The 27,357-nt window shown below is 38.2% G+C and overlaps 2 protein-coding genes across 2 annotated transcripts; one reads left to right on the forward strand and one right to left on the reverse strand.

Moving 5' to 3' along the window:
- The first annotated feature begins 820 nt into the window (after positions 1 to 820).
- On the forward strand, positions 821 to 3,171 carry LOC127852796 (type I iodothyronine deiodinase-like). Its single transcript, XM_052386783.1, has one exon. It carries the CDS (start codon positions 1,263 to 1,265, stop codon positions 2,034 to 2,036), a length of 774 nt encoding a protein of 257 aa, XP_052242743.1. The 5' UTR covers positions 821 to 1,262; the 3' UTR covers positions 2,037 to 3,171.
- A 584-nt stretch (positions 3,172 to 3,755) lies between these two features.
- Positions 3,756 to 26,929, reverse strand: LOC127852793 (retinol dehydrogenase 14-like). Its single transcript, XM_052386775.1, has 9 exons — positions 26,540 to 26,929; positions 18,203 to 18,288; positions 17,523 to 17,733; positions 17,189 to 17,223; positions 16,306 to 16,415; positions 14,227 to 14,320; positions 13,673 to 13,823; positions 6,432 to 6,558; positions 3,756 to 5,227 (listed from the first exon to the last, which is right to left on the reverse strand). Exons 1-9 carry the CDS (start codon positions 26,613 to 26,615, stop codon positions 5,125 to 5,127), a joined length of 993 nt encoding a protein of 330 aa, XP_052242735.1. The 5' UTR covers positions 26,616 to 26,929; the 3' UTR covers positions 3,756 to 5,124.
- Between the last annotated feature and the right edge of the window lie 428 nt (positions 26,930 to 27,357).

The following is a 27,357-nucleotide window of genomic DNA, read 5'->3' on the forward strand; positions in this document are numbered from 1 at the left end:
ATAACGCGGAAAAAAACAACATTTGTTGTAACGCACGAACACTCTCATGTTACGTGTTAAATGTGACCACTCAATGTCACGTGTTAAATGGACCACTCATAGTGCACCACTTAACATGGACGTCATAACTCATAACCTATTTTATATAACCATTATATTGATCATGATTAATTTAGTTGCATGTAGTTTGCATTCATATAAATTACCCTTTTGTTTGTTATTTCGCTTTTAATATTAATACTACTTAAAGTGTAATAAATATATAAAAACATATGTATCAAATAAATTAAATTAAAAGTAATGTAAATAGTGTGTTAATTTGTCGAATACTATATCAGAAATAAACGACATTTGAAGCCATGCAAATGCACCTGATTTTGATGTACGACCGATTGTTTGTGCTTTTTGGTTTTAACACAATAGATTTATTCACTGAAGGGGACAAGAAAAACATTCAATCGTTCGAATACATACAGCTAATGATACTTCTTTAGTAAATACACTTTATGAAGTTCAAGAGATTTATAAATATACTAAAGTGATCATGTTAGTAAATCGCTGTAATAACGTTGTACCTTAAATATATATATCGGTTAATATTTGCCGAGTTCAAATAATTTGCAGACATGAAAAAAACGCGCAAAAATAACGCTTACCACATCAAAAGCAATAAGAGTACTGATAGCTTGCGCGCGCATAGAAAGGCGTGTCCAGATTATAGTTTGTTTCAATATTACAAATATCTTGCGCGCGCACAAAAAGGCGTGTCCAGAATATAGGGCTTTTTTTTCAATATAATAATATATTGTGCAGTGTCGCCCATTCTTCAGCCTTAAGCTGTTGTAAACAACGTAGCACGCTCGCACGAAAATCAGAGTGGGCACACACAGATAGTAAAATTATAATACGATTTAACTTTTTCTAAATTAAAAGTTTTGGTTGCTGAAAAAAGGCGCAACAAGTGGATAATGACTTGCTCAATGTGTGTATGTTTCATTGAATGCGTGACATCATTTTTACCAAACAGTTTAAGTTAAGTTCCGTCTGGATTAAGAATCCGAGATTTAAGTTTATCATGTATGTGATTTTGATGAATAATCTGCGAAAAATCAGTTAAGGTTCGAGACCGTTACGGTATTGAGCGACGGAAAGACTAACTGGACCACGTAACGTCGAGACCAACAGCATTCGTTCAGAAATCAAGACGTTAACACTTTAAGCACCGAGAGTTTTAACAAACGCTTGATACTTCAAGTAATAGAATGAGTGACAGAAAGGCGGGAGGCTGTCTGAGCACACTCCTGCTTGTGCTGGCCGCGTTCAAGGCGTGTCTCATGTTTCTAGTGATGCTGGTCGCCGCGGGTTTCGTGTCTTGTTTCCGGTGCGCTCATCGTTGCTGCGGCGTCCGATTCAACAAGATTGACCCGGTGTTATATGAAGACTGGTTCTCGTTTAATCTCAACCTCTCGGCCTTGAGGACGATGATTCGTGACAACCACGCCGACTTGTGCTGCTCGCTCCGCAAGGGGTCGCTTGCTCCGGATCTAAAACTGGTGACTCTCGAAGGATTAGAAACGCGCTTGTCTGATTTTCAGACCGCCGGTCGCCCATTGGTCATTAATTTCGGCAGCTGCTCCTGATTGCCGTTTATGTCCAAACTGGGCACATTCAACGTCATAGTGGACCGCTTTAGCCACGTGGCGGACTTTCTAACCGTGTATGTAGCGGAAGCCCACCCTTTGGATGAATGGGCGCTGCTGAATCACGAAAAATACAGTCGTCATCAGCACACAACCATCGAGGAACGCATCACGGCGGCGAAGGTGCTTGAGTCGGAAGGGATTCGTGGCGCTCTGGTCGTTGACTCCCTTAGTAACGAAGGACTGGAAATATATGCTGCACTTCCGGAGCGGATGTACGTGTTGCTTGACGGCGTCGTCCGCTTCCGGGGAGGGATGGGGCCAATGATGTACAAACCGGAAGAGATCGAGAAATGGATAGAGAAACATATAAAACGCGCTGCTGTTGATGTTTAACTTGTTATTTCATTATGCATAAATAGGCGATTTCTTTTTACAAAATCATCAACACTGAGCCAAATAAGGAAACCATTTGGGCTTTGTATAATAATATTCTTTCCTTATTCTATTGTTCTACTCCATTTTGCTGAAGGAAATCAATTAATATACGCGTTGTTGTTGTATATATTACAATTTTTAAATTAGGTTTTATAAAAACTGCTACTGTGTGTTGTGAATCACTTACAAATACTAGTACATTAAATCTCATTATTTTATATATTGTATATGAGTATATAACTTAATACATAACTAATAATGAACCTCGATGTTTATGTTTTTGATAATATACAAGATGACCATCTTCGGTAAAGAAAGTGCAATACGGTCATACTTTTTTATCAACAAGAACCCAATACCATACAGGACTACTTATTTGATATTTCCACGCAATTCTTCAATGGACACCGCGTTATATAATTACAATATAATACAGTACAAACATGTACATCAATCCGTACTTTTAATTTTAAAAAGTCTTGCATTGCTTAACCCATTTATGCCTAGCGTCTAGAAAAAAGGCCTTGGCAAACAGCGTAGACCCATATGAGACGCCGCATGATGCGGCGTCTAATCAGGGTCTTCGCTGTTTGCTTAAAGGAATTTCTGAAAGAAATATTCAAAATATAGAAATAAATATACTAGACATCCCTAATCTTGGAAATAAATTGATCCAATTTAGAAGGATGGGAGAGTCCACTAGGCATAAATGGGTTTATGTTCGATATCAAAGATCTAGTGGAGTTTTTACTTTATGATTGATTGTCTGACAACTGATATCATCAGCCAGAGAGTCATGATGCCTTTGTAAGAATTATGCTGATTTTGATGTTTAAACATGTTTACGCTGCTTTAACCCATTTATGCCTAGTGAACTCTCTGATCCGTCTAAATTGGATCAATTGATTTCCAAAATTAGGGATGTCATGTATATTTATTTCTATATTTATAATATTTCTTACAGAAATCCCTGTAAGCAAACAGCGCAGACCCTGATGAGACGCCGCATCATGCGGCGTCTCATCTGAGTCTGCGCTGTTTGCCAATGCCTTTTTTCTAGACGATATGCATAACTGGGTTAGTAATGTTTATTTAAAAATATATCTATACCCAACTACATTTTTCAATACAATTTAAGTGTATTATATTATATACTCAATCCTTACATGTTAATGCTCTTCTTTTCTTAATTATTTCTAGTTCTCTGAACCATACATGTTGATGCATGGGTTACAATACAAGTAGTTTTTACATACACTTTTTTCATTCTTCATGCAATTAGAATGCTTACATTAGTATTATATTAAATATATTGTTTTCCAAACAAATGCATAATAAACAATATACAGAATGTATGTTGTTCATTACTTTGTTTTCAAATCCTTTGACGGTCACCTGCAACAATCGATCAAGAGGTACCTTTTTGTATTATATTTAACCCATTTATGCCTAGCGTCTAGAAAAAAAGCCTTGGCAAACAGCGTAGACCCAGATGAGACGCCGCATGATGTGGCGTCTCATCAGGGTCTGCGCTGTTTGTTTAAAGGAATTTCTGTAATTTCTTGAAAATAAATTGATCCAATTTAGAAGGATGGGAGAGTCCACTAGGCATAAATGGCTTAATTCTCTTTATATCAAACACGAACAACTTAACAAACACACACAAATAAGTAGACATTTTTCGTAATTCAAACGCATTTATTCATTACCGTACATTGTTTAGAAGGCGTCTATGTTTCATGACATAGACGCATGACAGGTGTAATTTATCTTGCACATCATGCACATTTTGTTACATGTACAGCAACCATCAATAAACCGATTGGCAAGATTTTGGAGACAATACCGCTATCCATAGGTACAAACAATTTTGATCCTTTTTATGTACCAACGGTAGTTTCATTCGAAGTATTATAGTTTAAATGTGATTTTGAAACGGAAATCCAATTGGTAAACATGGTTAACACCCCCTTCAAAGGATTAGTGTTATTTTCAAAAAAAAACTAGCAAATTCTATGTTATTCCATTTACCTACGGTCTATTTAAAAAGAACACAATATTACGATCTGAGCGAAATAAACTCAATACAATACACATACTACTGAATATTAGCGCAAAAGTGAGAAGAAATCTTACTGAAACAAAACACATGTGAAACAAATCGTGTAGGTCTGGTACTTCAAAAATCAAACACATTTTATTCGCGCTCTGATATAACGAGGCTTTATGCATATGTGTAAGGTGTCTTCCCAGATTAGCCTGTGCAGTCCGAGTAGACCAGTCAGGGACGACACTTTACGCTTGTATGGAGTTTCTCGTTTGAAGGAAGTCTCTCCTAGACGAAAATCGTGCCATTGTGTAAAAGCTTGACTGCACAGGCTTATGTTGTACGACAATTTACGCACATGCTAATGCCCCGCTTTCACAGAGCGCGACCAGGGGTGGTATTCCAGAAACATCTTATGTCATTTCTTAAATAATTTCACTTAAGTTAAAAATTACAATGTTTTGTATTTCTTTACTAAATAAGGAAACACATGTTTTTGTTGGTATTCCTAAGATAACATTGGCATAATGATGCTATTTAAATGTATATCTTGATGCCAATCTATTGCAATATGAAATGAAACACTTAAGAAAATATCCCAATTTAAGGATAAGAATAAAATTTAACTTAAGATGCTTCTGGAATACGACCCCAGTTCACGTTCTTAACTGAATCGGTAGTTAATTAAGGAATATTTGATACACACGATTAGTATATATCTTCGCACAATTTCTATATAATTCATTTTCCCTAACATATGACACCGGTATTTTGCCATTTACACATAAATAACACAGAACACATTATTTTAACTGACGTTATTTCGTTCAACAGAAGTATTTCATCCTGTCTCTTCAATACATCAAACGCAACTCGAAATCCGAATTGTTCAATATGAATAAACGATAGAACGTGAATATACAATTGTAGCAATAAAATATGCACGAAGAAGTACAAAGCAATATATTGCACCATAGCATCGATCACGTGATAAACCAATCAGGGGTCCGCCCCTTCCAAACAGAAAATCTCCTCCTCGCTCAAATGTCCCTTCAATAGTTCTAATGTCACATTCCACAAGGCTTCTTGTTTCTGTACGTCGCTGAAAACGCAAACAATGAGTCAATCACACAGACTGTATAATACAACGGAATAACTATATAGATAATAATAGTATTCAGGAAAAAAAAACAGCAACATTTAAACGCTTTAAGCCAGTCTACGGTTATGAAAGGGGTTATGTTGAAATGAACAATTATTCAATATTCACTAATCGTTCTTTAGAAAAAAGACGCGTAGCGATAATCCTATCATTAAAAAACTACCTCCAACATAGTCTCAGTCATAAACCACCATATTAAAAGTAATATATAATTTTTAAAGGGACCTTTTCACAGATTTTGGCATGTATTGAAGGTTGTCATTAAATGCTTTATATTGTTAACTGTAAACATTGGATCTTAAAAGATCCATTAAATTTAAAACACAAGAATAAAATTAAAGAAAAAAGTAACCCTAAACTGGGCTCGAACCTTCATAATTTTCAGGTTTTTAAATCGTCAAAAGATGCCGTAAATGGAAATTTAGAACATGGTAAATGTTCAGTATTAATGACTGTTTCCTCGCAAATATAATAACTACAACGAACATTTGCGAATCTGAAACATTTTTTTACTTTGTCAATTTACCAAAACGTGAAAAGGTCCCTTTAACAACAACATTGTATGTCAGATGTAATAATCGAAATAGTGCTTACCTCTTCGATTTTTAAGTACCAATTAACCACGGTTTGTCGTTCTAATACGTCTATTTTTAACACCGCTATTGTGATTTAACTCCGACGTATCAGAACTGCAAATCGTCGCTGATTTGTTAACTAAAGAGTATGGCTACTGTGCTAAATATCACATGCCTGATATGGAATCACCGTCCCAAACACCCACACCTCAAAGGTCGCCGTGGCGTAATGGATATGGATCGCCTTGCGATCGGGGAGGTAACGTGTAAGATCCCCACGCAGGGAGCGTCCCCTGAAGACACCAAGAACTGGTTCTAGGCCCAGGAAACGGAATCAAGAGTGTTTCAATAAGTCAGAGGCTTTCGATGCAATCGAGGTAAACTAAATAGGTTTAAACTAAACATCCACACCTAATATATGTGAATATGTGAAGCGGTAAATAAGGGTCGGCACCTGGTACAGGTAAACCAGCTTAGGAAGGGTGTGAGTAGGTAAACTGACCGCTGTACGAATATAACTGAAATACTATTCTAAGTGGCGAAAAAATTAAACAAGCAAACAAACCAACCTGGCCGTGGATGTGACGGAGGCTACACTGCAGTCTTTGTAGTAGTGACCACCGACGCCTTGGTACACAGGGTTTACGGCAAGGTCAATGATGGTTCGAGCCCCGTCCAGTGGGTCCCGCATTGCGCCTGAAACCGACCGCAATTTATAATGATATATTTATGGGACTATGAAATACGGTTATTAGTATAAATATAATTAAGGCAACCTCCCTACAAACATTTGACGTTATTAATTAGACAAAACGTTAGCTGTTTCCGCTTACATAAAAAAGGTATAGTATGTCTGCTGAACTTTTTTTCGCTAACATTTGTACGAAACCATAAGTTATTAATATTCAGTGACACGCAGAACTCTATCAAAACTCTGTTGAACATTCTTAAAGGGACTGTCCAACAGTCAAAAGCGTCGTTCGACGCGAATCGATATTTTGGGGAACTACGAGGATTGCTTATATAGCTAAAAATACCTCCGCATTAGTCGTGAGCGTAGATGGACGAGTGGTAAAGTAGGGATACATTGTACTCCATAACTCCATGACTCTAGGGGTCAGTGGTTCGAGCCCTGTGGAGGTTAACGTTTTTTCTTCTTTTTTTAATTTGTATTCTTATTTTTTTACTGGAGATTTTTGGTTCAAATGTTTCAATTTATCAATATAAAGCATTTTTAGTAGTTAATGACAAGCTTTAATACATGCCAAAATCTGTTGGACAGTCCCTTTAAGGTAGTTAATTTAAGTTTATTTAGCAAATATGATAAAATGTAGTAGAAACGATCGCAAACTTAAGTTATTTCAGCGAATTAAGAAAATAAGATTGTCAAGAAAAGAAAATATAACCAGGAATACATAAAAACAAGTGGACGGTAGGTAGGAAATATCAGGGTCGCGTGATTGGAAACAAACAACCTGTTTTCAAACGTTGTTATAGCGGTGCTACAACCAGGCTGAACGTGCACTTGACCTGGTTTTCAAATTTACGATTTCAGTAAAAAATCTATTAAGAAATAAAAGGGTTTTATATCTCATTCGAAACTGAGTTGATTGCCAGTTGTGTTATCTCAAATTAAGCAACAAACGGGCTGTTATTCCAGGTCTTACATCCATTTAAAAGCACGTGTCTATCTAACAGACCAGTCGGGTACGAAACGCGCCTGTTAAGTATTATAACCGTTTAATACTTTTTAATTTCATTGTATAATACAGCCGAAACGCGATGCAAAGGATCGCGATAGAACATTATGACGGGATACTACGAATTACGAGTCCAGTCTGATTTCCCTATATACTTAACTTAACACGATTAAGTTTTTAAGAATAAACCCCGCAAGAGAACGATACATGCGATTTAACTAATTCATTGTTCGAAATTTGTGTGACAGTTAAAGTTCAATGTCAATGGAGTGGTGGCACCAAGATTATTAATTTGTTTAACGATTAAAATATGAGACGATAATGAGCTGTTTACAAAAATCTGACCAGTATTAACTTGCACAATATGTTGCACACGACGGCTAAGTAGTAATACTACTACATAGTGCCTCTAAAGCCTGAAGGGGCGATACTACGAAAGTTGCGATATATAACGAACAGTTCCGCATTTCCATGGACTATACGTGTATCGCGTCTAGAATCTGGTTTACTCAAAACACATTTTATCAAAAGCCTCATTAAAACAACTCGAGCTGTGTGAGAAAAAACTGTTTGTATCGATTGCACTGGGATTCTCCGCATAAGTCCATTGCCCCCAGATGGATAGGTGGTTGGGTGACGGCGGATATCGCAATATTCTTAAGATCCTTCCGTCGTGAGACACCTAGTACATACAGTACACATGTATTCGGTATAATGTCTCACGCGTAAGACAATTATGGTTGCAGTTGTCTTATGCAGTAATGTCGATAAAACTATATTTTACTTTCGTTGCAGTATCTGAAGGTTGTTGTTCAGAACTCATTAGTCTATGGTTGACGCCACTGTACCATTTGTATTAGCCAGTGACCTTGCAACATCAGCTGATACATGTAGATGGAAATTTATTCACAGCCGCTAAGGTTTTGTCTGCTGTGCAGAATCTTCAAGCTCTGGTGGTAAACTTGTAATTTCCAAGAACAGCTGTTTTCCAGCTGATCGGTGAAGGTTGCAACAATGTTTGTTAAAACCCGACTGCTGAAAACTCTTTCTTCGCAGCTGATTGAGATAAAAGTTCAAGGTCCCTTATGCCGCGGTGTTTGTATTGCATAACTGCTGCTTTATCAAGGTTTTTTGGTTCCTTACGAGAAAAAATAGTCTTGAATTTAATTAATCTGTACTTCTGCTTATCGTGTAATCGCGGGACGTCTTGTTTCTTTGAAATGAGAACGGTTACGAAACCCTGATATTGGAACACTCAACAGACGCTAAAACTGTGCTGTTTCAATGCCATTTAAAAGGCGCAACAGTTGTTTTTTCCGCTAATCTGGCATATATCTTAATGACCGACTCTTTAACATTTTCATTTCTTTTTAAAGTACATCGTGTTGAGTTTGCGGTCAGGCTTGCTTTATACTGAATACCGTTAGGGCCATCGTGATAACACGTTAAAATCCAGAAGGCGACAATGCGATAGCACGATGGCGACAATGCGATAGTACGATGGCGGCAATGCGATAATACGATGGCGACAATGCGACAATACGATGGCGACAGTGCGATAGTACGATGGCGACAGTGCGATAGTACGATGGCGACAATGCGATAATACGATGACGATAGTACGTTAACGAGATGCGATAGTCATATCGTACTGTCGTCATCGTATCATCGCATTGTCGCCATCGTAATATCGCAATGTCGCCATCGTATTGTCGCACTGTCGAATTGTCGTCATCGTACTGTCGCATTGTCGTCTATCGCCTTCCGCGGTACACATGCGCACATCGTATTTTTCCTAGATTACGGAATACCGTTAGTGCCATCGTGGTTACACATTAAAATCCAGAGGGCGACAATGCGATAGTGCGATAGTACGATGGCGACAATGCGATAGTACGATGGCGACAAATGCGATAGTACGATGGAGACAATGTGACAACGCGATAGTACGATGACGACAATGCGATAGTACGATGGGGGACAATGCGACAACGTCATATTACGATGGCGACAATGCGACAACGCGATAGTTGTACTATCGTACTATCGCATTGTCGCCATCGCACTATCGCATTGTCGCCATCGTACCATCGCATTGTCTTCATCGTACTATCGCACTATCGCACTATCGCATTGTCGCCCTCTGGATTTTAATGTGTAACCACGATGACCAAAACGGTATTCCGTAGTTTTACTCCATCAAATCGCGAAACGAGCTTACGCATAAAGAACGAGTCTTGCATGGAGATTTGGAAATGTGTCTCAATAATATTGAAAATCCTTTTTGAAGCGTGAAGTCAATCATATATCATGATAAAATTTAATTGAAAAAAAACCAGACATTGACCTTCCGACCTAGTCTATTTTGTAAGTGATAGTGGACACACACTCGATTAAGTCGATTGCGAGCATAAATTAGAGCAATTTAATTATGATAAACACGATACGTATATTTAAACCACACAAAACTATTCCGGAATACGATTTATAAAGCATTCACCAGGCGACATGCTTTCGGCATTTAAAAAAATATCACATGATTACATTATCAAATCGATATACTATACCTAAACAACCTTGGCTTAATTAGTAGAGCTGTCTGTTAAACTCTATCAAGTAGTGTTGTCTAACGAAAATTTCTAGCGAATTTAGCATCATATCAAAAGTATCACTATTCGCGCTGAAATTCTAATTTATTATACTAAACCTTGATCGATGTACAGAAAGAGGGGCCGATTATATGTTTTGGAAACTCATCGCAGTGGTTTCCCTTGACAATTGGTATTTGACACAGTTGACACAGAGGAAAACTTTGAGTTGCTGTGGGAAGTTTTTTCGGGATGCTTAAAAGTAGACAACGTGAATCGAAAGAGTACTTTACATTGAATACTTCAGCAAGTTTTTCTACTTTCCACGGTCCAAAATATATCCCAAAATGCAAGGGAGACAACTGTGATAACTATAATAATTGTAAGAATTCTTAGTTGTTGTCCGTTAATTCCGTCTTGAATAGAATATATAGAACTAAAACGAATAAGTCAATAAAACAAGAACTGTCCAAGACAGCGCGCTCGACTATACGAGTGCTTGACAGTATAACGATAGCCATCATGGGGAAATTCTTCATATTCAATAAGGTCAAGGTACTATATATAAAGAAGTTGTACTTTATAGACGATTCTGAGTTCAGGTATATTTTCCACACTTTATTGGAAATGTGTAAAGGCATTAAACAAACAAATTAGATTTTATTTCAATTTTGATAGCAATAATAGCTTAGGTTTGATGGTTGGACGGTCCTTCAAAAATAAAATAAATAAATAATTGTGTGTTGTTTTTTACCATATTAAAAAATGTCTTTTTGGTAGTTGGGGGGGGGGGGGGGGGGGAGGCGGAGAGTATAATGTGGGGGTGTGGTCATTTATTAGATGATCTTTTCAAAAATAAGAAAAAAAGGGGAAAACAAATCGTGGCGTGGAGCATGGGGATGGTTTGGGTGGAGTCCATTGTGGTATGCCAGATAAGTGTTGTTTTGTAAAGTATGAATCAAATCTGATTATAAGTAAAGAAGTTATGGCAATTTAAGCACAATTTATTAATTTGACCTTGAGAGTCAAGGTCATTCAAAGTGCAAGGTCAAATTCAACTTGCCAGGTACAGTACCCTCATTATAGTAAGAAAGTATTTGAAGTTTGAAAGCAATAGCCTTGATACTTTAGAAGTAAAGTCGATGTAAACACAAAATGTAAAACAAATATTCAAAGTTACTACTACAAAAAAGGGCCATAATTCCGTTAAAATGCCAACTAGAGTTATGCAACTTTCCCTGTACTTTCCCCTAATGATAGTTAGCGAGTTTTCCAAGTCTGAAAGCAATAGCCATGATACTTTAGGAGTAAAATGGACCAAAACACAAAACTTAACCAAATGTTCAATTTTCTGAGTATAAAAAGGGAAAATAATTCGTACAAAATGCTTGATACAGTTGTCTGCTCTTGTTTATAGATTGGGGTCATGTTGTTAAAGAAGTATGCAAAATATGAAAGCAATATGTCAAAGGATATAGAAAATATTTGAGGTGGTACTCAAACATTAACATTCCAACGCTCACGCACACGGGTACGCCGACGCCGGGGTGAGTAGGATAGCTCCACTATATATATTTCATATATAATAGTCCAGCTAAAAACGTATGTTACGTCTGTGTTTAATGTCGGTCTGTTGTTATCCTTATATGCATTACTTAAATTACGCGGGAATCAGTGATTGCTAGCGAGTTAGACACTCAAAGACGGAACATTTGACGATTGCGTTTCATAATTTTGAGGCCAAAATGGTACATAAGAAGTGATGGACTCTGTGTACTGTTCGTATAGCTTATCCGAGCGCAAGTAGCACGAGAGGTTAAAAACGTGTATTGCCATCATCGTGGTCACTAAAAGACCCAGAGTCGCCTCTGCACCGGGCGTCAATAGAATCGTGCGTCACAGGTGGAACATTAGTTGCGTTTGTGAAACAAAATGCCCCACACGGCACCTCCAAGCCGCGCAGCAGTTATTTTAGAGAAAATAGTTAAATTAAGTCCCGTTAATTCGTCAAAACTCAACGGATCGGAACTGAACGCGAACTTAATCTGTGTGTAATGTAGGTAGACACACACTTCAAATATTAGGTAAATATCTTGAAAGCGCCTAGGAAAAAATTCCGGAAAACTGTTCTTTTAGTAAAAGTTTTTTAGTCTAAGGCACGTAACTTTTAGAAAAATTCAATGGACCGTAACGAAACTCGAACTTGATCTGAAAGTCATGCAGGTAGACCCAAACACCAAAATTCAGTTAAATATTTGGAAGCGTTGAGGACAAAAACGCAGGAAACGGTATGCCGGACGGACAGTGAGACTGCTATATGCCTCCCTACAGAGGGCATAAACATTGAAGTATCTGCATATGAGTTGTTGACTTCTGTCGATGGTAATGAAGGATTGAAGGTGGACCAAGCTCCTGTCGGCTGTTACCCCCGTAGCAACGTTCGGATTATGTCGAATCTCTGCCCGATGATTCGGGAAGGCAACGTAAGGAGTTATCAATTATTTATGGGTGGGGTTCTGTGCAATGCAGAGGCGGTTTAAGAAGGGGCGGCATATGTCCCCCAAACCTACCCCCCCCCACAAACGTGTCAGGGTTCGACATTTTTCAATCACGCTTACAGTTACTTATTTGTAAATGTTTAGATGGTATCATAGCATGCTTTATTATGAGTCCAACATAGAAAGTCTTTTGTCATAGATATTCTCATCCTATTTCTAATCACTATGAATATTTATTGAAGGAAATAAAAACTGTGTGACTTGATATATTTAAAGTCAATTTACAGTAAGCTTTAAGTTATATTTTTTCAAAAGTGAAATTGCTCCTTTTCGTTGTTATAACAACCTTCAGTATTTAAATATACAGAAACATGTGAGTTTGTGCTAATTTCTTGTTATTATTTGTAGTGTTATGCTTTTGAAAAGGTTCTCTTAATCGCTCTTATTTAGCCGTACATAAAAATGAAGCACTTAGGTTGTTTCACGTGCTATAAAACTTAAAATTGGAACATCAGAAGAATAGCTTCTGATTTCGGAATGTTCTCTCTTTAGTTGCAATAATTCAACTCTCAGCTTTATAACCCAAAGGGCCATTATCTCATGTGTTCCCAGAGCCGCCATTGAAAAATCATCAAAGGCTCTGGGAGTACGTTTATATGGACTAGTTATCCCTTAAGACTATGTTTACCTACCGAAATGAAACTCGAAGAGAATGGATAGTGTTAGTGTCTTGATATATGGTAACTAGCAATTAAAGTAGGGAAGATGACAACGACAACGAGCGAGGCATGGTATTGTAATGCGCATGGGGGGGGGGGGGGGGTTAGAGAGTTAGGCTAAGGGGTAGGGTTAGTGTTAGGGGTCGGGTTTGGGTTAGGGTTAGCCTTAACCCTAACCCGACCCCTAACCTTAACCCTAACACTAACCATAACCCAGGATTATCACCCCTATACCATGCCTCGCTCGTTGTCGTTGTCCTCTTCCCAAAGTATCGCAATTTCATATGACATATTTTTAATTTTACCAAAGAAACGCGTCATGGTCAGGAAGAACTGGTAGAGCTTAACGTCCTTGAAGTCGCGACCAATTTCTGTTTCTACGGTTCCCGGATGAGCAGAAGTGATAGTCACGTGAGAGTTTTTGAGCCTTCGTTGCAAAGAGTACATCTGCATTATCTGAAAGATTTCACGAGAAAATGCTTCCATTTGAAGAGTGATTAATTTTCAAGCAATGGAATATAATTTATGGTTAAGGGGCGTAATAATTATCAATTACCAACCGTTAAAAACTGCACCAAACTGCACAACTCATGTAACAGTCACGTGCTTTTGGCACAGAGACGCATGACCACAGTCATAATACTATGCGATGTGCGAGATACATTTTACTTTATTATGTGCGAGCCACAGCAGTATTCTTTTTCTCAGAGGCATGTTTTTGTTTCGCTTTGGTGCGGGCGACATTTTGATCTCATGTGTTTACCGAAACAAATTGTTCAACGAAACATGCAAACAAAACATGCAACACGTTAATTCATGAAAAATGCTTGGAAAAAAAGTAATTTCAATTTGTTCTCACTTGATACAGTTTAGATCTACCGTAGTAGTCAAAGCCGCTGAACTTCTTAGGATCGTCGTCATAGTTTATAGCTGCCAGATTAAATCCACACATTCTAGAAGAAGAAAAAACATACTTTTGTTTCATAACACAATTCTATATAAGACCGCTTCACACATATTTCGTTTACATTAACATGTATAGAATCTAAAATATTCATTGACGTTCGTAACTGATTAAAAGACGCCTTATATTGTAACATAATATAAGATTTCACCGTTTTCTGAGCTGTCGCTTTTAAAAATCATATATATATATATATATATATATATATATATATATATATATATATATATATATATATATATATATTTACATGCAGTACATAGCATTTCTTAATAAATCGGACATTCATGCAATTTCTATAAAGGTTACTCTTTTAATTGCTTTTCCATTTATTGAACTTGTATCAATTACGTTCATCTGTTGCAAACTATATTCACACTTGTAAGTATGTGCAAGTCTGTTCATTTGCTTATTCTGAATTGCCTGCACCTAAAAACTAAGTACGGACGTGGGTACCCTGATAGCGATTGCGGCTATTGAACAAAACGCAAAAAAGTGCATGAGACATGGGGAACGCCAACGTCCTAATGAATTACACATGAGCTGTGCTCTAGGAATATGGGGTTTAATGCATTAGAGTAAAGTGTCTTCCCAGATTAGCCGTGCTGTCCGTTAAAGCGGGTATATACGATTTTGTCAAATATTTATGAATTTATATACATTGTGTAAAAAACTTATTATATATATATTTCAATATAAATTAAAATAAAAGTTAAGAAGAACATGTGTCGAAAAATGCGAAATAAGCCAGATATTTAATTCTGAAATTGAAAACGGCTGTACAGCCGAATTCGCCAGCATGTATACCATACATGTACGATGTGAATCTAAACTTAGTTTAACGGTTTATTAGAATTCCTGCAACGATATCTATTCATACGACACACGAACACTAACTCTAATACAAAGACGAATGCTTCGGTTATTGTAGGAAAATATGTACGTCACAATAGGCTCGGGGCGCTAATTTGTCTTTGCTGCATTTTATGAAATTCGGCTTCAATGTATAATTTTTCTTGCCTATTTTGTGTTATTGTAACATATTTTATCAATATATTACACACATATAAAAAATCGTATATACCCGCTTTAAGGCTTATCAGGGAGTACACTTCCCGCTTTAAATAGATTTTTCGTTTAAAGGGGCCTTTTCACCGATTGTGGCATGCTTTGAAGTTTGTCATTAAATGCTTTATATTGATAAATGTAAACATTAAATATTGAAAGCTCCAGTAAAATATCAAAAATAAAATTTAAAAAAGAAAAAAAGTAGCCCGCAGCAGGGCTCGAACCAGTGACCCCCGGATTCCTGAAGTAAAAACGCATTAGCCAACTGAGCTATCCGACCAAGCATACATACTGGCGTATTTTATACGCTTTATAAGCAATATTCGTAGTTTCACAAATTTAAACGACAACAACAGAACTCTCCAAATCATTCAATCGTTTCGCGTTGCAACGCTTTATAATTTTTATGTTTTTAAATCGTAAAATGATGCATATAATGGCTATATTAGACCATGGCAAATGTGCAGTAATACTGTTTCCTCACAAATATCATAACTACACCCAAAATTCGAGATTCTGAAACAACTTTTTTCAATTTAGTCGATTTACCGAACCGTGAAAAGATCCCTTTAAAGGAAGTATCTTCTGAGCGAAAATCCAGAGTAGGCGGAAAATGTCGTCCATGATTAATCTGGAACGAAACTGTATGCACATGCATTAACCCTTTCAGTGCGGGAACCGAATTTTAAAGGCCTTTGCAAACAGTTTGGATCCAGATGAGACGCCACAAAACGTGGCGTCTCATCTGGATCCAAACTGTTTGCTATTCTGAAAGTATCTTTGAAAAAAAAATGAAAAAAATGCTTATTTTTTACAAATTCATTAGACGACATTTTATCAGACGACACATTTCCCAGCATGCACATGCATTAAGCACCGTTTTCGCTGAGCAAGGCGCATATTTACCTGTGGGCGTCGCTGGATACGAGCACAATTCGAGTGTCGTCAGTTACCGCGTTGCCCTTCATCATCGGCAGAAGCATGCCGATAAGTAAGAAATGACTCAGATAATTTACCTGAATATGAAAACAATGCAATCGTTTGGAAATTTGCAGAGTAACTCTTTCAGTGCTGGAACCGAATTTTTAAGGCCTTTGCAAACAGTTTGGATCCAGATGAGACGCCACAGAACGTGGGATCCAAACTGTTTTTGAAAAAAAATCGAAGAAAATGCTTATTTTAGAAATTCAGCAGACAACATTTTAGCAGACGACAAATTTCCCAGCATGCAAAGGGTCTATGGTTGGTAGTCGTGCGAATATGTGCAAAAAAGCCGTACTTGAATATCAGTACTAAACAAACGGATCCGGGCTATTGTAAAAGGGATGATTTACATCCATCTAGAATCCCAAATTATACCATATAAAGTATGCTTTGAAAAATCGCAAAAGGCCGGTGAGTTTTATATACGAGTGTAATCGCGGATTACGTGATGTCCAAGTGCAATCAATGGATAATACTGCAGACTTATTTGAATTATTTGATTGATATTATTTTATAATTGCCCTTATCTTAAAAACATACGTCATGCGACTATCTGCTTATTACTAATAAACGTATATGTTCATTTGTAATTTGAATGCAAACCATTTACAATTCATGAACATTGATTTTAAGGGTGTAAGATTTACATGGACTCGTTCAGGATCATGTCACTGCCATATGCGAATCTTATACTTCAACGTAAACCTTAAATTTCTATGCACCATTTGTTCGTCTTAAGTGCTTTGATTTTGTTGAACATTTATTTTTGTTGAAATGCGTTTTAACAATAAAACCAATACCCGACCTGGAGCATGGATTCGAACCCATCGTCTGTCTTTTCTGCAAATAAACGATGCACTTTATGTTTTTTTATTTTATATTTTGAAGACATTTAAAGAAAGTAAATGAATCATAATAATTATTAGGGTCGCGATATGTTTTTATTTTATTTTAAACTCTATAAGATACTGGAGCCTGGTGCAAAAAAATATACTTAAAAAAATATTGGCATAATCTGGAAGCATTTGTCATATATTTTGCAATTGGTTGATATTTGCTGTCCAAGAAAACATATAAAAATAACTTTTTTGCGTTTATATCAATAAATCAAAATTGAGAATAAGCCAGAACACATTTACCTGGACGTGGTTTCACAATGCCCGCGTTGCATATGAGCACGTGCAATGGACGACCCGAGGTCTTATAATCCTCAACGAACTGTTTTGTGGAATGAAAGGATCCCAAGTCCAAATGCATATAGACAAGCGATAACTCTGGAACATCCACCAGTCCTTGAATTGTTCCCCTTTCCTTTTCTTCTTTGTATTCCTTTTCCATTTGGCGCATAGCCTGGACAACAGAGCGGCAGATTTAATACATTCCTATAAGTGAAGACTAGAGGAAGTTTCTCATTTTTATACAGCTAATGCTATGTGACCGCTTTGCCAAACTTTTTTGCATAAAAGATCTCCTGGCTCATATACAGAATGACTAAATTCTTGTTTCATTTTGATCAAATCAAGATAAGAATAACCAAAAGCACTTCCATAATTATTTAAGTGGTCCTCCTTGCTGACTTACACGTTTTTTCCGTACAACCAAAGTCCTATGTCGAATGGTTTTGTGCTTGGTTTGTATTATCTCAATTTTAAAACGGCGGAAGACGTGGTTGATTAACATAGCATTGTAACCTTATGGTCAAACGCGGTTCCAAATAGAAAAAGCGTGGGTCTGATTTGCATATGAGAGCTTATCCGGGAAAATACGTTGTTCCAAAAATACCCTAAGCACTTGCTCCCACTGCGCATGCGCAACTTGCCTTCATGGTGTCGTCCTCGTTCCGGCACGCCATTACGACTGTGCCTCCCATCATGGCGATCCACTTGGCCACCTCGTATCCGATACCTGGTGAAGGAAAGTTAGTATGAAAATCATTACGGTGACATAGAGGTCACATTTACTCCTCTTTTTAGATAGCCCTCCTCTCGACTTGGTAAGTCGTTCCCACGACATAGCTAACGCGTTCTCTTCTCCTTTGTTTACTGCGTCCCTCCTTTATTTTTCTACACCGCTCGTTTTGTAATTTCATTCCACTTAGTTTTGCACTCCTCTTGTTTTCTATCTCGTTTCCCCGACTTAGTAAGTCGTTCCCACGACATAGCTAACGAGATAGCAAAAAAGAAAAGAGAATGTCACCTCTTTGCCACCGTAAATAACATAAAGAGTTAACTCGACCAAGGACGGTCCCAAGTCCGAATGAAAAAGGAGGGTAGGGCGTATGGCCATCTTCCATACCCTGTGAAAATCCCGCTAGTTACCGAAACGCTTAAAAGCATAACAGACATCGCGGACCTGGGAAAAGATGGTCCACCAGGTAGAATACGTATGACGCCGGGAATTTGAGTCAACTGGAAGCCGTCAGGCCGAATAAAATAATCTCCACCAGGACCACCACCATCGGTACATGAAATGTTCGAACCATGTATAGGACCTAGAAGACAGCGCAAGTAGCCACACAGATTGGGAAGTTCAATCTCACCGTCATAGGAATCCTCGAATCAAGATGAACTGGTTATGTATAGAAGCGACTGACTTCCGGCGAGTTTCTGCTTTTCCCGGAAAATGTGTCGGAAAATTCAGCATATACCCAGGGAGTAGTTTTACAGATCGGCTCAGAGAGCGCTCATCAGGTTGGGGCGCACGGACCACGGATTATGACTGCCTCTTTTCATACAAAGAAAAAGAGGATCTACATTCGCATAGCCCAGTTATAAGCCCTGACGAACGACAGTGAATAGGATGAGGAGGACACATTTTACAACAGACTTTCTACCATTATACAAGAAAGCCCCAAGGGCTAGGCGAGATGAACGACAACGCTGAGAGATTCGCCGACATGTGCCCCACAAGTAACCATGTCATCAGAGAGTGTTTTCCAACATACAAGGATACAAAAAGCAACTTTGGTGCCTGCAGACCTTACGACGGGGAACCAGATCGACCACGTGTGTATCGCGAGGAAGTTTCGTAGCTCTCTTCTGGGTTTGCGCATTAAGCGAGGAGCAAACGTTTATTCGGATCATCATCTCCTTGTCGCCCGATTGAAACTGTAGGTGAAGAAGAATGTGTAAGGGGGATTCTGCCATCGCCAGCGTATCTACACCGTTGGCTGAAAGACGTCTTGAAGCAAGAAGAGTTCAAATTTAATCTATCAAACAAGGTTCAGGCTCTAGAGGAGCTGCTTGAAAAAGAGACGATAGAAAAGAAGTGGCAGAAAGTGACATAAGCAGTGACCTCAACATGCAAAGAAGTACTGGTCTCAAAGTCCAACACCAACATGGATTCGGTATCAGCAGAGACGCTTGAAAAAGTTAAAGAAAGAACATAAAAGAATACAAGTGTCAACAGCAGCAGAACAAAAGCAGAAAAAGTAACAGCATAAGATAGTACACTGAAGCAAACAGGAACGTCAATTGAAGTAAAATAGCAGACAAGTGGAACTACATAGAGATACTGGCAACAGAGGCAGAAAAGGCAGTACGCCAGAACAGACCCAATGACCTGAACTAAATCACCAAGAGAATAACAGAAAAGTATGCCAATTTAGATAGGCCAGTGAGGTACACAAACGGACGAGTGATAGCAGACGGAGAATAGTAGAACATAGGAGGATCGAGCAATTCCAGTAGCAAAGTCCCGGGAACCGACCGGAGATACCGCCATTAAAGCGATCTGACAGCATACCTACAATATCGCTGAAGGCGTACGTCGAGACCAGTCTGGAGCCATTTACCCGCTCTACAGCAAGATATGTGAAGAAGACGAAAAATCAAGAGGGCTATCTCATCAAGCTCCCGAGAAAGGTGACCTGAGTTATTGCTCCGAATACCGAGTGATAACGCTGTTATCCATCCCAGGAAAGAAATTTTACTGCATCATGCTAAACCGATGAAAGACAAGGTAGACCCGCATCTCCGTGACCAACAAGCCAGCTTCCGAAAGCAGAGATCGTGTGGGAATCAGATCACAACCCTGCGAATCATTATGAAACTATCACTGGAGTGGAACTCACACCTCTACGTCAACTTGATCGACTATAAGAAGGAATTCGACAGCGTTGACCGACAATTTATCCGGAGACCACTGAGGCGCTATGGAGTGCCAGAAAGGATCACCAGCATCATTAGGAAGTCTTATGAAGGGATGACATGAAAAATCGATCATGATAGACAGCTCACCGACGCCTTCAAAGTAAAAACATTAGTGAGGAAAGGCTGATTACTTTAACCTTTCCTGTTTTTGATGGCCACAGACTGTGCCATGAAGACCTCGATGGACCAGAAGCGAAACGAAATCCGTTGGGCACTTTGAAAGCAGTTGGACGACTTCAACTTTGCCGACGATATGGTTTCTTTTTCACACACACACCCAACAACAAAAGAAGGAAAAGATCAAGATTGTTGTGGAAAACTCAGCCAGACTGGATCTCACTTTTATCAGAGGTAGGAGCAAGGTGTTCACAAAGCCAATGCATTCAAAGACAAATCATTCAAAGTCCAAGGCGAGGCACTTGAAGAGGTGGAAAGCTTCACCTTTCTCGGCAGCAACCTGGACAATCATGGAACTACGGTTGTTGACTTCAGAACCCTCATCAGTAAGGCACGAGCAGCCTTCTATCAGCTGAAGAACATCTTGGGATCAACTGCGATAGGCATTAATACCAAGATCTTCAATACTATCATGAAGCCAATACTACTCCATGGGGTAGAGACCTGGAGAACCACCGTCACGTACGTAAAGAAAATACAGGTCTACACCTTCTCCATGAATATTCTTAAGATCATCAAAACACGCTCGATCATCAACGAAGACGTAAGGAGAAGAGCAAAGTAGCAATCCGTTGAAGAATACGTTCTTCAGAGACGTTGGCGATAGTTAGGCTACACCCTTCACAAGCCTGCATTCAATACGACAAGACAATCTCAGACCTTGAATCTTCAAGGCAAGAGGAAGAGAAGGCGGCATAGAAAATACCTGGATGCAGATGCCGATCAGATCGGAAAGAGGTCGGGACTGCTGGAGAGATCCGCCCTGTACCGTGATGCCCGGGGGAAGCTGGTCGGCGGCAGACGCGAAAAAAGGCCAAGATGATATGGATGATATCAATAATTATGCGTTTTGCATTTTTCCGTATTTTACACGCTTCAGATAATAAAACGGCTCTGTCATATCGTTTTGTTGTGATGGCGCCGTTGTAGTGAACGCTAGAACGACATATAAACGTACGGATAGGACAAATGAAAAAACTTGGAATTTGACGCGTGGACGAATTTAAAGGATACAAACACGCCGGGACAATAAAGGAAGGTCAATATGACGAGATTATATCATCCAGAATGGCAACAAGAAGCAAGCTCTAATTTCACGTTATGCCGCTATTATTTGCAAGTTTGGCAGCTCGGATTTGTCATTATCACGTGTTGACGCTTATTTAATTGCAGAAGGGGATGTGGTGGTGTTTAGGTGGGGTGGGGGACGTGAAAGCGTGTGTCAAAACCTTATTTTTTACATTGCTTAAATTGCAAAATGTATGAAGATTTTTGCTAGAATTTGCAATTTGCTAGACTGTCACCATGACTGAGCATGGTTCATAACCAGGCTAAATTAAAGAAGCAGTTTAAGTGATATGGGCATGTAACAGTTTATAGGTGTCTATCGCAACCGTTGTTTATTTTTGGTGTTTTCACTTCATATACACTTATATTTGTTAATGCAGCATCAACATACTAAAACAATATCCCGGAAAGAGAAAAATAATGCATTTGAATATCAACCCTACTTTCGTTTTGACAACTGACTACAGAAATGATTCGATTTACGATGTGAATCTTAATTTAGTTTTAATGCAGATTCGTTAATACGACACAAAGACACTATTCTGTTTTACGGATCATTTCGGCTTAGAGGACTGGGTGAGACATGTAAAATATCGAATATAATATATTTTTTTGATAACAACTGGTAGCAAGATGAGTTGCAGATAATTGGTCATTAAGCACATTTTAACTAACTCTTTTGACCTGTTTATTCTTTTCAGCTCAATTTAACAGTGAAAAATGCCCATAATATCACTTTAAAGGCTGGAATTGGGTGCGTCAACATGTACATCTTTATGTTGCGTTGATAGTAATTAAAGAACATGAATGGATTGTTTACGGTGGCATATAAGGCTTAAGTGAAATAGTTAATGTTTCAAAGAAAGCTTTTCATTCAGTATGAAAAAAATAACCATGACTGACAGAAAATTTTTTAAGTGTAAAAAAATAACAAAATATAGGAATAAAAGAGACATGTATATTATTATCTATCCATTTTATGAGTTAGTTGGGATATAGAGAATGAAAAATAAGACTAATTTTTACATGATAAACATCCTTATATGAAAATAATTGATAAAATAAGGGTCAACAGGTAGTGCAAAAAGAGTCTCGAACATGGTCATTTTTATTTAAAGAAGAATCAATGACTATTCTGTACACAAACATGTTTGTCATTTAATATCATGGCCTTAAAAGCAATGTTCAAAAATTTACCAACTTATCTTGCGTAGTTTTTAGCATATGTGCAACGCACCTATGCTTAAGGTATAAGCTACATTTCGAAAACCCACATCGATCGGTTGACCATTATGAAGCCTTACCTGATCAAAAATCAGACGAAATATCTATTTAATTTAGTATATGGTAATTCTTACATTTTTTTTGGAAACGTTTTTCTAACGTTTTCTTCCAAAAATATTGCTGACACCGTTTTTAGTGAATTTTTCTAAGTCCGTTTTACGTGAAAAAACCTTCTAAGAAACTAAAACAAATTTCGTTCATAAAACAATTCTGTTCTTGCTGATAGTGACCTCACACCTAATTTCTATTTCCTTTGTTTACTGTTCTGTGAGAGGACAATTGTTTACATAACTGAATTCATAAGGCCCTGGTTTAAGGATATGTAACATTTCATCGGTTAATTATAAATCTTCATGAAACTTGGTCGAAAGCTTTGCCCCAATAAAATATCGGCCAGGTTCGAAAATGGGTTGTGCCGGGTCAAAAACTAGGTCACTAGGTAAAAAAAAAACAACCTTGTAAACACTGTAGAAGTCACATTTCATGCCCAATCTTCATGTAACTTTGTCAAAATGTTTGCCTTAATGATATGTTGGTCGAGTTCAAAAGTGGTTCCGGTCCGTTAAAAACATGGCCGCCAGTGGGAGGGGCAGTTTTCCTTATTTGGCTATAGAGAAACCTTGTAAACACTCTAAAAGTCACAATTTTTGCCCAATCATCATGAAAGTTAGTCAAAACATTGGTTTTATTGATATCTCGGACGAGTTTGAAAATGGTCCAGATCGGAAAAAAAATGGCCGCCAGTGGGCGGGGCATTTTTCTCTATATGTGTATAGTGAAAACATTTGAACACTCTTGAAGTCACATTTTTGGCCCAATTTTCATGAAATTTGGTCAGAACATTTGTTGCCTTGATTTGAGAGTTGAATTCGAAAATGGTTCCGGTCAGTTGAATATCATGGCTGCCGGGGGGGGGGGGGGCAGTTGTCCTAATTTGGCTATAGAGAAACCTTGTAAACACTAGAAGTAACAATTTTGCCCAATCATCATGAAAGTTAGTCAAAACATTGGTTTTATTGATATCTCGGACGAGTTCGAAAATGGTCCAGATCGGTGAAAAAACATGGCCGCCAGTCGGCGGGGCATTTTTGTCTATATGTATATTGTGAAAACATGTGAACACTCAAGAAGTTACATTTTTGGCCCAATTTTCATGACATTTGGTCAGAATATTTGTTTCCTTGATATGAGAGTTGAGTTCGAAAAATGGTTCCGGTCAGTTGAATAACATGGCTGCCGGGGGGCAGTTTTCCTTATTTGGCCATAGAGAAACCTTGTAAACACTCTAGAAGTCACAATTTTTGCCCAATTATCATGAAAATTGGTCAAAACATTGGTTTTATTGATATCTCGGACGAGTTCGAAAATGGTCCAGATCGGCGAAAAAACATGGCCGCCAGTGGGCGGTGCATTTTTCTCTATATGTATATAGTGAAAACATGTGAACACTCTAGAAGTCACATTTTCGGCCCAATTTTCATGAAATTTGGTCAAAACATTTGTTTCTTTGATATGAGATTTGAGTTCGAAAATGGTTCCGGTCATTTGAATAACATGGCTGCCAGGGGGGGGGGCAGTTTTCCTTATTTGGCTATAGAGAAACCTTGTAAACACTCTAGAAGTCAAAATTTTTGCCCAATTATCATGAAAGTTGGTCAAAGCATTAGTTTTATTGATATCTCGGACGAGTTCGAAAATGGTCCAGATCGGTGAAAAAAACATGGCCGCCAGTGGGCGGGGCATTTTTCTATATATGTACATAGTGAAAACATGTGAACACTCAATAAGTCACATTTTTGGCCCAATTTTCATGAAATTTGGTCAGAACATTTGTTTCCTTGATATGAGAGTTGAGTTCGAAAATGGTCCCGGTCAGTTGAATAACATGGCTGCCAGGGGGGGGGGGGGAAGTTTTCCTTATTTGGCTATAGAGAAACCTTGTAAACACTCTGGAAGTCACATTTTTGCCCAATTATCATGAAAGTTGGTCAAAACATTGCTTTTAATGATATCTCGGACGAGTTCGAAAATGGTCCAGATCGGCGAAAAAACATGGCCGCCAGTGGGCGGGGCATTTTTCTCTATATGTATATAGTGAAAACATGTGAACACTCTAGAAGTCACATTTTTGTCCAATTTTCATGAAATTTGGTCAGAACATTTGTTTCCTTGATATGAGAGTTGAGTTCGAAAATGGTTCCGGTCAGTTGAATAACATGGCTGCCGGGGGGGGGGGCAATTTTTCTATTTGGCTATAGAGAAACTTTGTAAACACTCTAGAAGTCACAATTTTTGCCCAATCATCATGAAAGTTAGTCAAAACATTGGTTTTATTGATATCTCGGACGAGTTCGAAAATGGTCCAGATCGGTGAAAAAACATGGCCGCCAGTCGGCGGGGCATTTTTGTCTATATGTATATTGTGAAAACATGTGAACACTCAAGAAGTTACATTTTTGGCCCAATTTTCATGACATTTGGTCAGAACATTTGTTGCCTTGATATGAGAGTTGAGTTCGAAAATGGTTCCGGTCATTTGAATAACATGGCTGCCATGTGGGGGGGGGGCAGTTTTCCTTATTTGGCTATAGAGAAACCTTGTAAACACTCTAGAAGTCACAATTTTTGCCCAATTATCATGAAAGTTGGTCAAAGCATTAGTTTTATTGATATCTCGGACGAGTTCGAAAATGGTCCAGATCGGTGAAAAAAACATGGCCGCCAGTGTGCGGGGCATTTTTCTATATATGTACATAGTGAAAACATGTGAACACTCAATAAGTCACATTTTTGGCCCAATGTTCATGAAATTTGGTCAGAACATTTGTTTTCTTGATATGAGAGTTGAGTTCGAAAATGGTTCCGGTCAGTTGAATAACATGGCTGCCGGGGGGGGGGGGGAGTTTTCCTTCTTTGGCTATATTGAAACCTTGTAAACACTCTGGACGTCACATATTTTGCCCAATCATCATGAAAGTTGGTCAAAACATTGGTTTTATTAATATCTCGAACAGGTTCGAAAATGGTCTAGATCGGTGAAAAAACATGGCCGCCAGTGGGCGGGGCATTTTTCTCTTTATGTATATTGTGAAAACATGTGAACACTCTAGAAGTCACATTTTTGGCCCAATTTTCATTAAATTTGGTCAGAACCAGATGAGTGAATGTCACCTCTATGCCACTGTAGATTTGTGAGGTGAAAAGGTGTCAGTTTTTTGGAAGAGCAAGTTAAGTTGTTGGAGACAGTTTAGAAAAATATATAAACAACGTATAAATAATGTACTATCTTGGTATTCTGGATATTACATGTTTGATGCAATCACCTTATATCGAATTAGCCACAGAAGTTGGCATGGATATTTTTCTCTAAAAGATGTATTTATAACATATTTCCTGAAAAGTTCCATTAAAATACCACACATGACAATCATTATCAAGTAAAGCATAAGTTGTGCTACATCACAAGCAAACCTTACCTCTATTGGCCCCTGTCACCACGAACGTCCTGTCTTTAGGAATAGGAACAATCGGGAATGACTGTGTCCCGCCCATTGTTAACACACACAAAATACAGGAAAGCACAGCACTAGTACAACGCTATATTACACGATTAACACAATAAACGTTTGAAATTGGAAACTATATTTAAATCTTTTTTATTACTGAAAACAACGGGTACTGCAATATGTCTTACACACGCAAAGATCTACCGTAATCTCATGTGTATATGTACCAATTATCATTGTGAATATGATACGGATAACTTTCAGTACTATTTGTCATATCTTTTCATAGCAAGATAACGCACTTGTGTTCGACCGACCTTTCATATATATCCCAATTACACAATGACTTTTCACATCTTAACAGATACGTTATTTGACATATTGCGTGGACAATGATCGCTCCGCCCACTTAGTCCGGTACCCCACTTAGACACGTGGCTTAGCGGTTAGAAAACCTAGACAGGCTAACACCAAGGTGGCTTTTTGCCTATAGCTAGATTGCCTACGGATTACGCCATAATCCGGATGATTTTATGGCCTTTTTCACCCGAAATAACACTGGTAAAAGGGGTTTGTGTCGTGTATTTATTATGCATTTGCAAACAAATATAAATTTATAAAGAACATTAGCTATGTATAACGGGTATTTGGGTACTTTTAACACGCTCACAAACGCTTGCACGCTTACCGAAATCTAACCTGTAGCAACGTGTAATGGTGGTATTAGTAAGAAATTAACACGTCTACACTTGTATTTATCCATGCTATTTACGAAAATACTAACGAAA

This window comes from Dreissena polymorpha, chromosome 12 (genome assembly GCF_020536995.1).
Source record: "Dreissena polymorpha isolate Duluth1 chromosome 12, UMN_Dpol_1.0, whole genome shotgun sequence".
NCBI classification, from domain to species: domain Eukaryota; kingdom Metazoa; phylum Mollusca; class Bivalvia; order Myida; family Dreissenidae; genus Dreissena; species Dreissena polymorpha.

Excerpts from the sequence above, each read along its gene's own strand:
- LOC127852793 (XM_052386775.1), bottom strand. The coding sequence starts at position 26,615 with ATGGGCGGGACACAGTCATTCCCGATTGTTCCTATTCCTAAAGACAGG. Across the intron at positions 16,416-17,188 it reads GGTTCGAATCCATGCTCCAG|GTAAATTATCTGAGTCATTT; the intron begins GTCGGGTATTGG and ends TTTCATATTCAG. Across the intron at positions 14,321-16,305 it reads GTATCCAGCGACGCCCACAG|AATGTGTGGATTTAATCTGG; the intron begins GTAAATATGCGC and ends TTCTTCTTCTAG.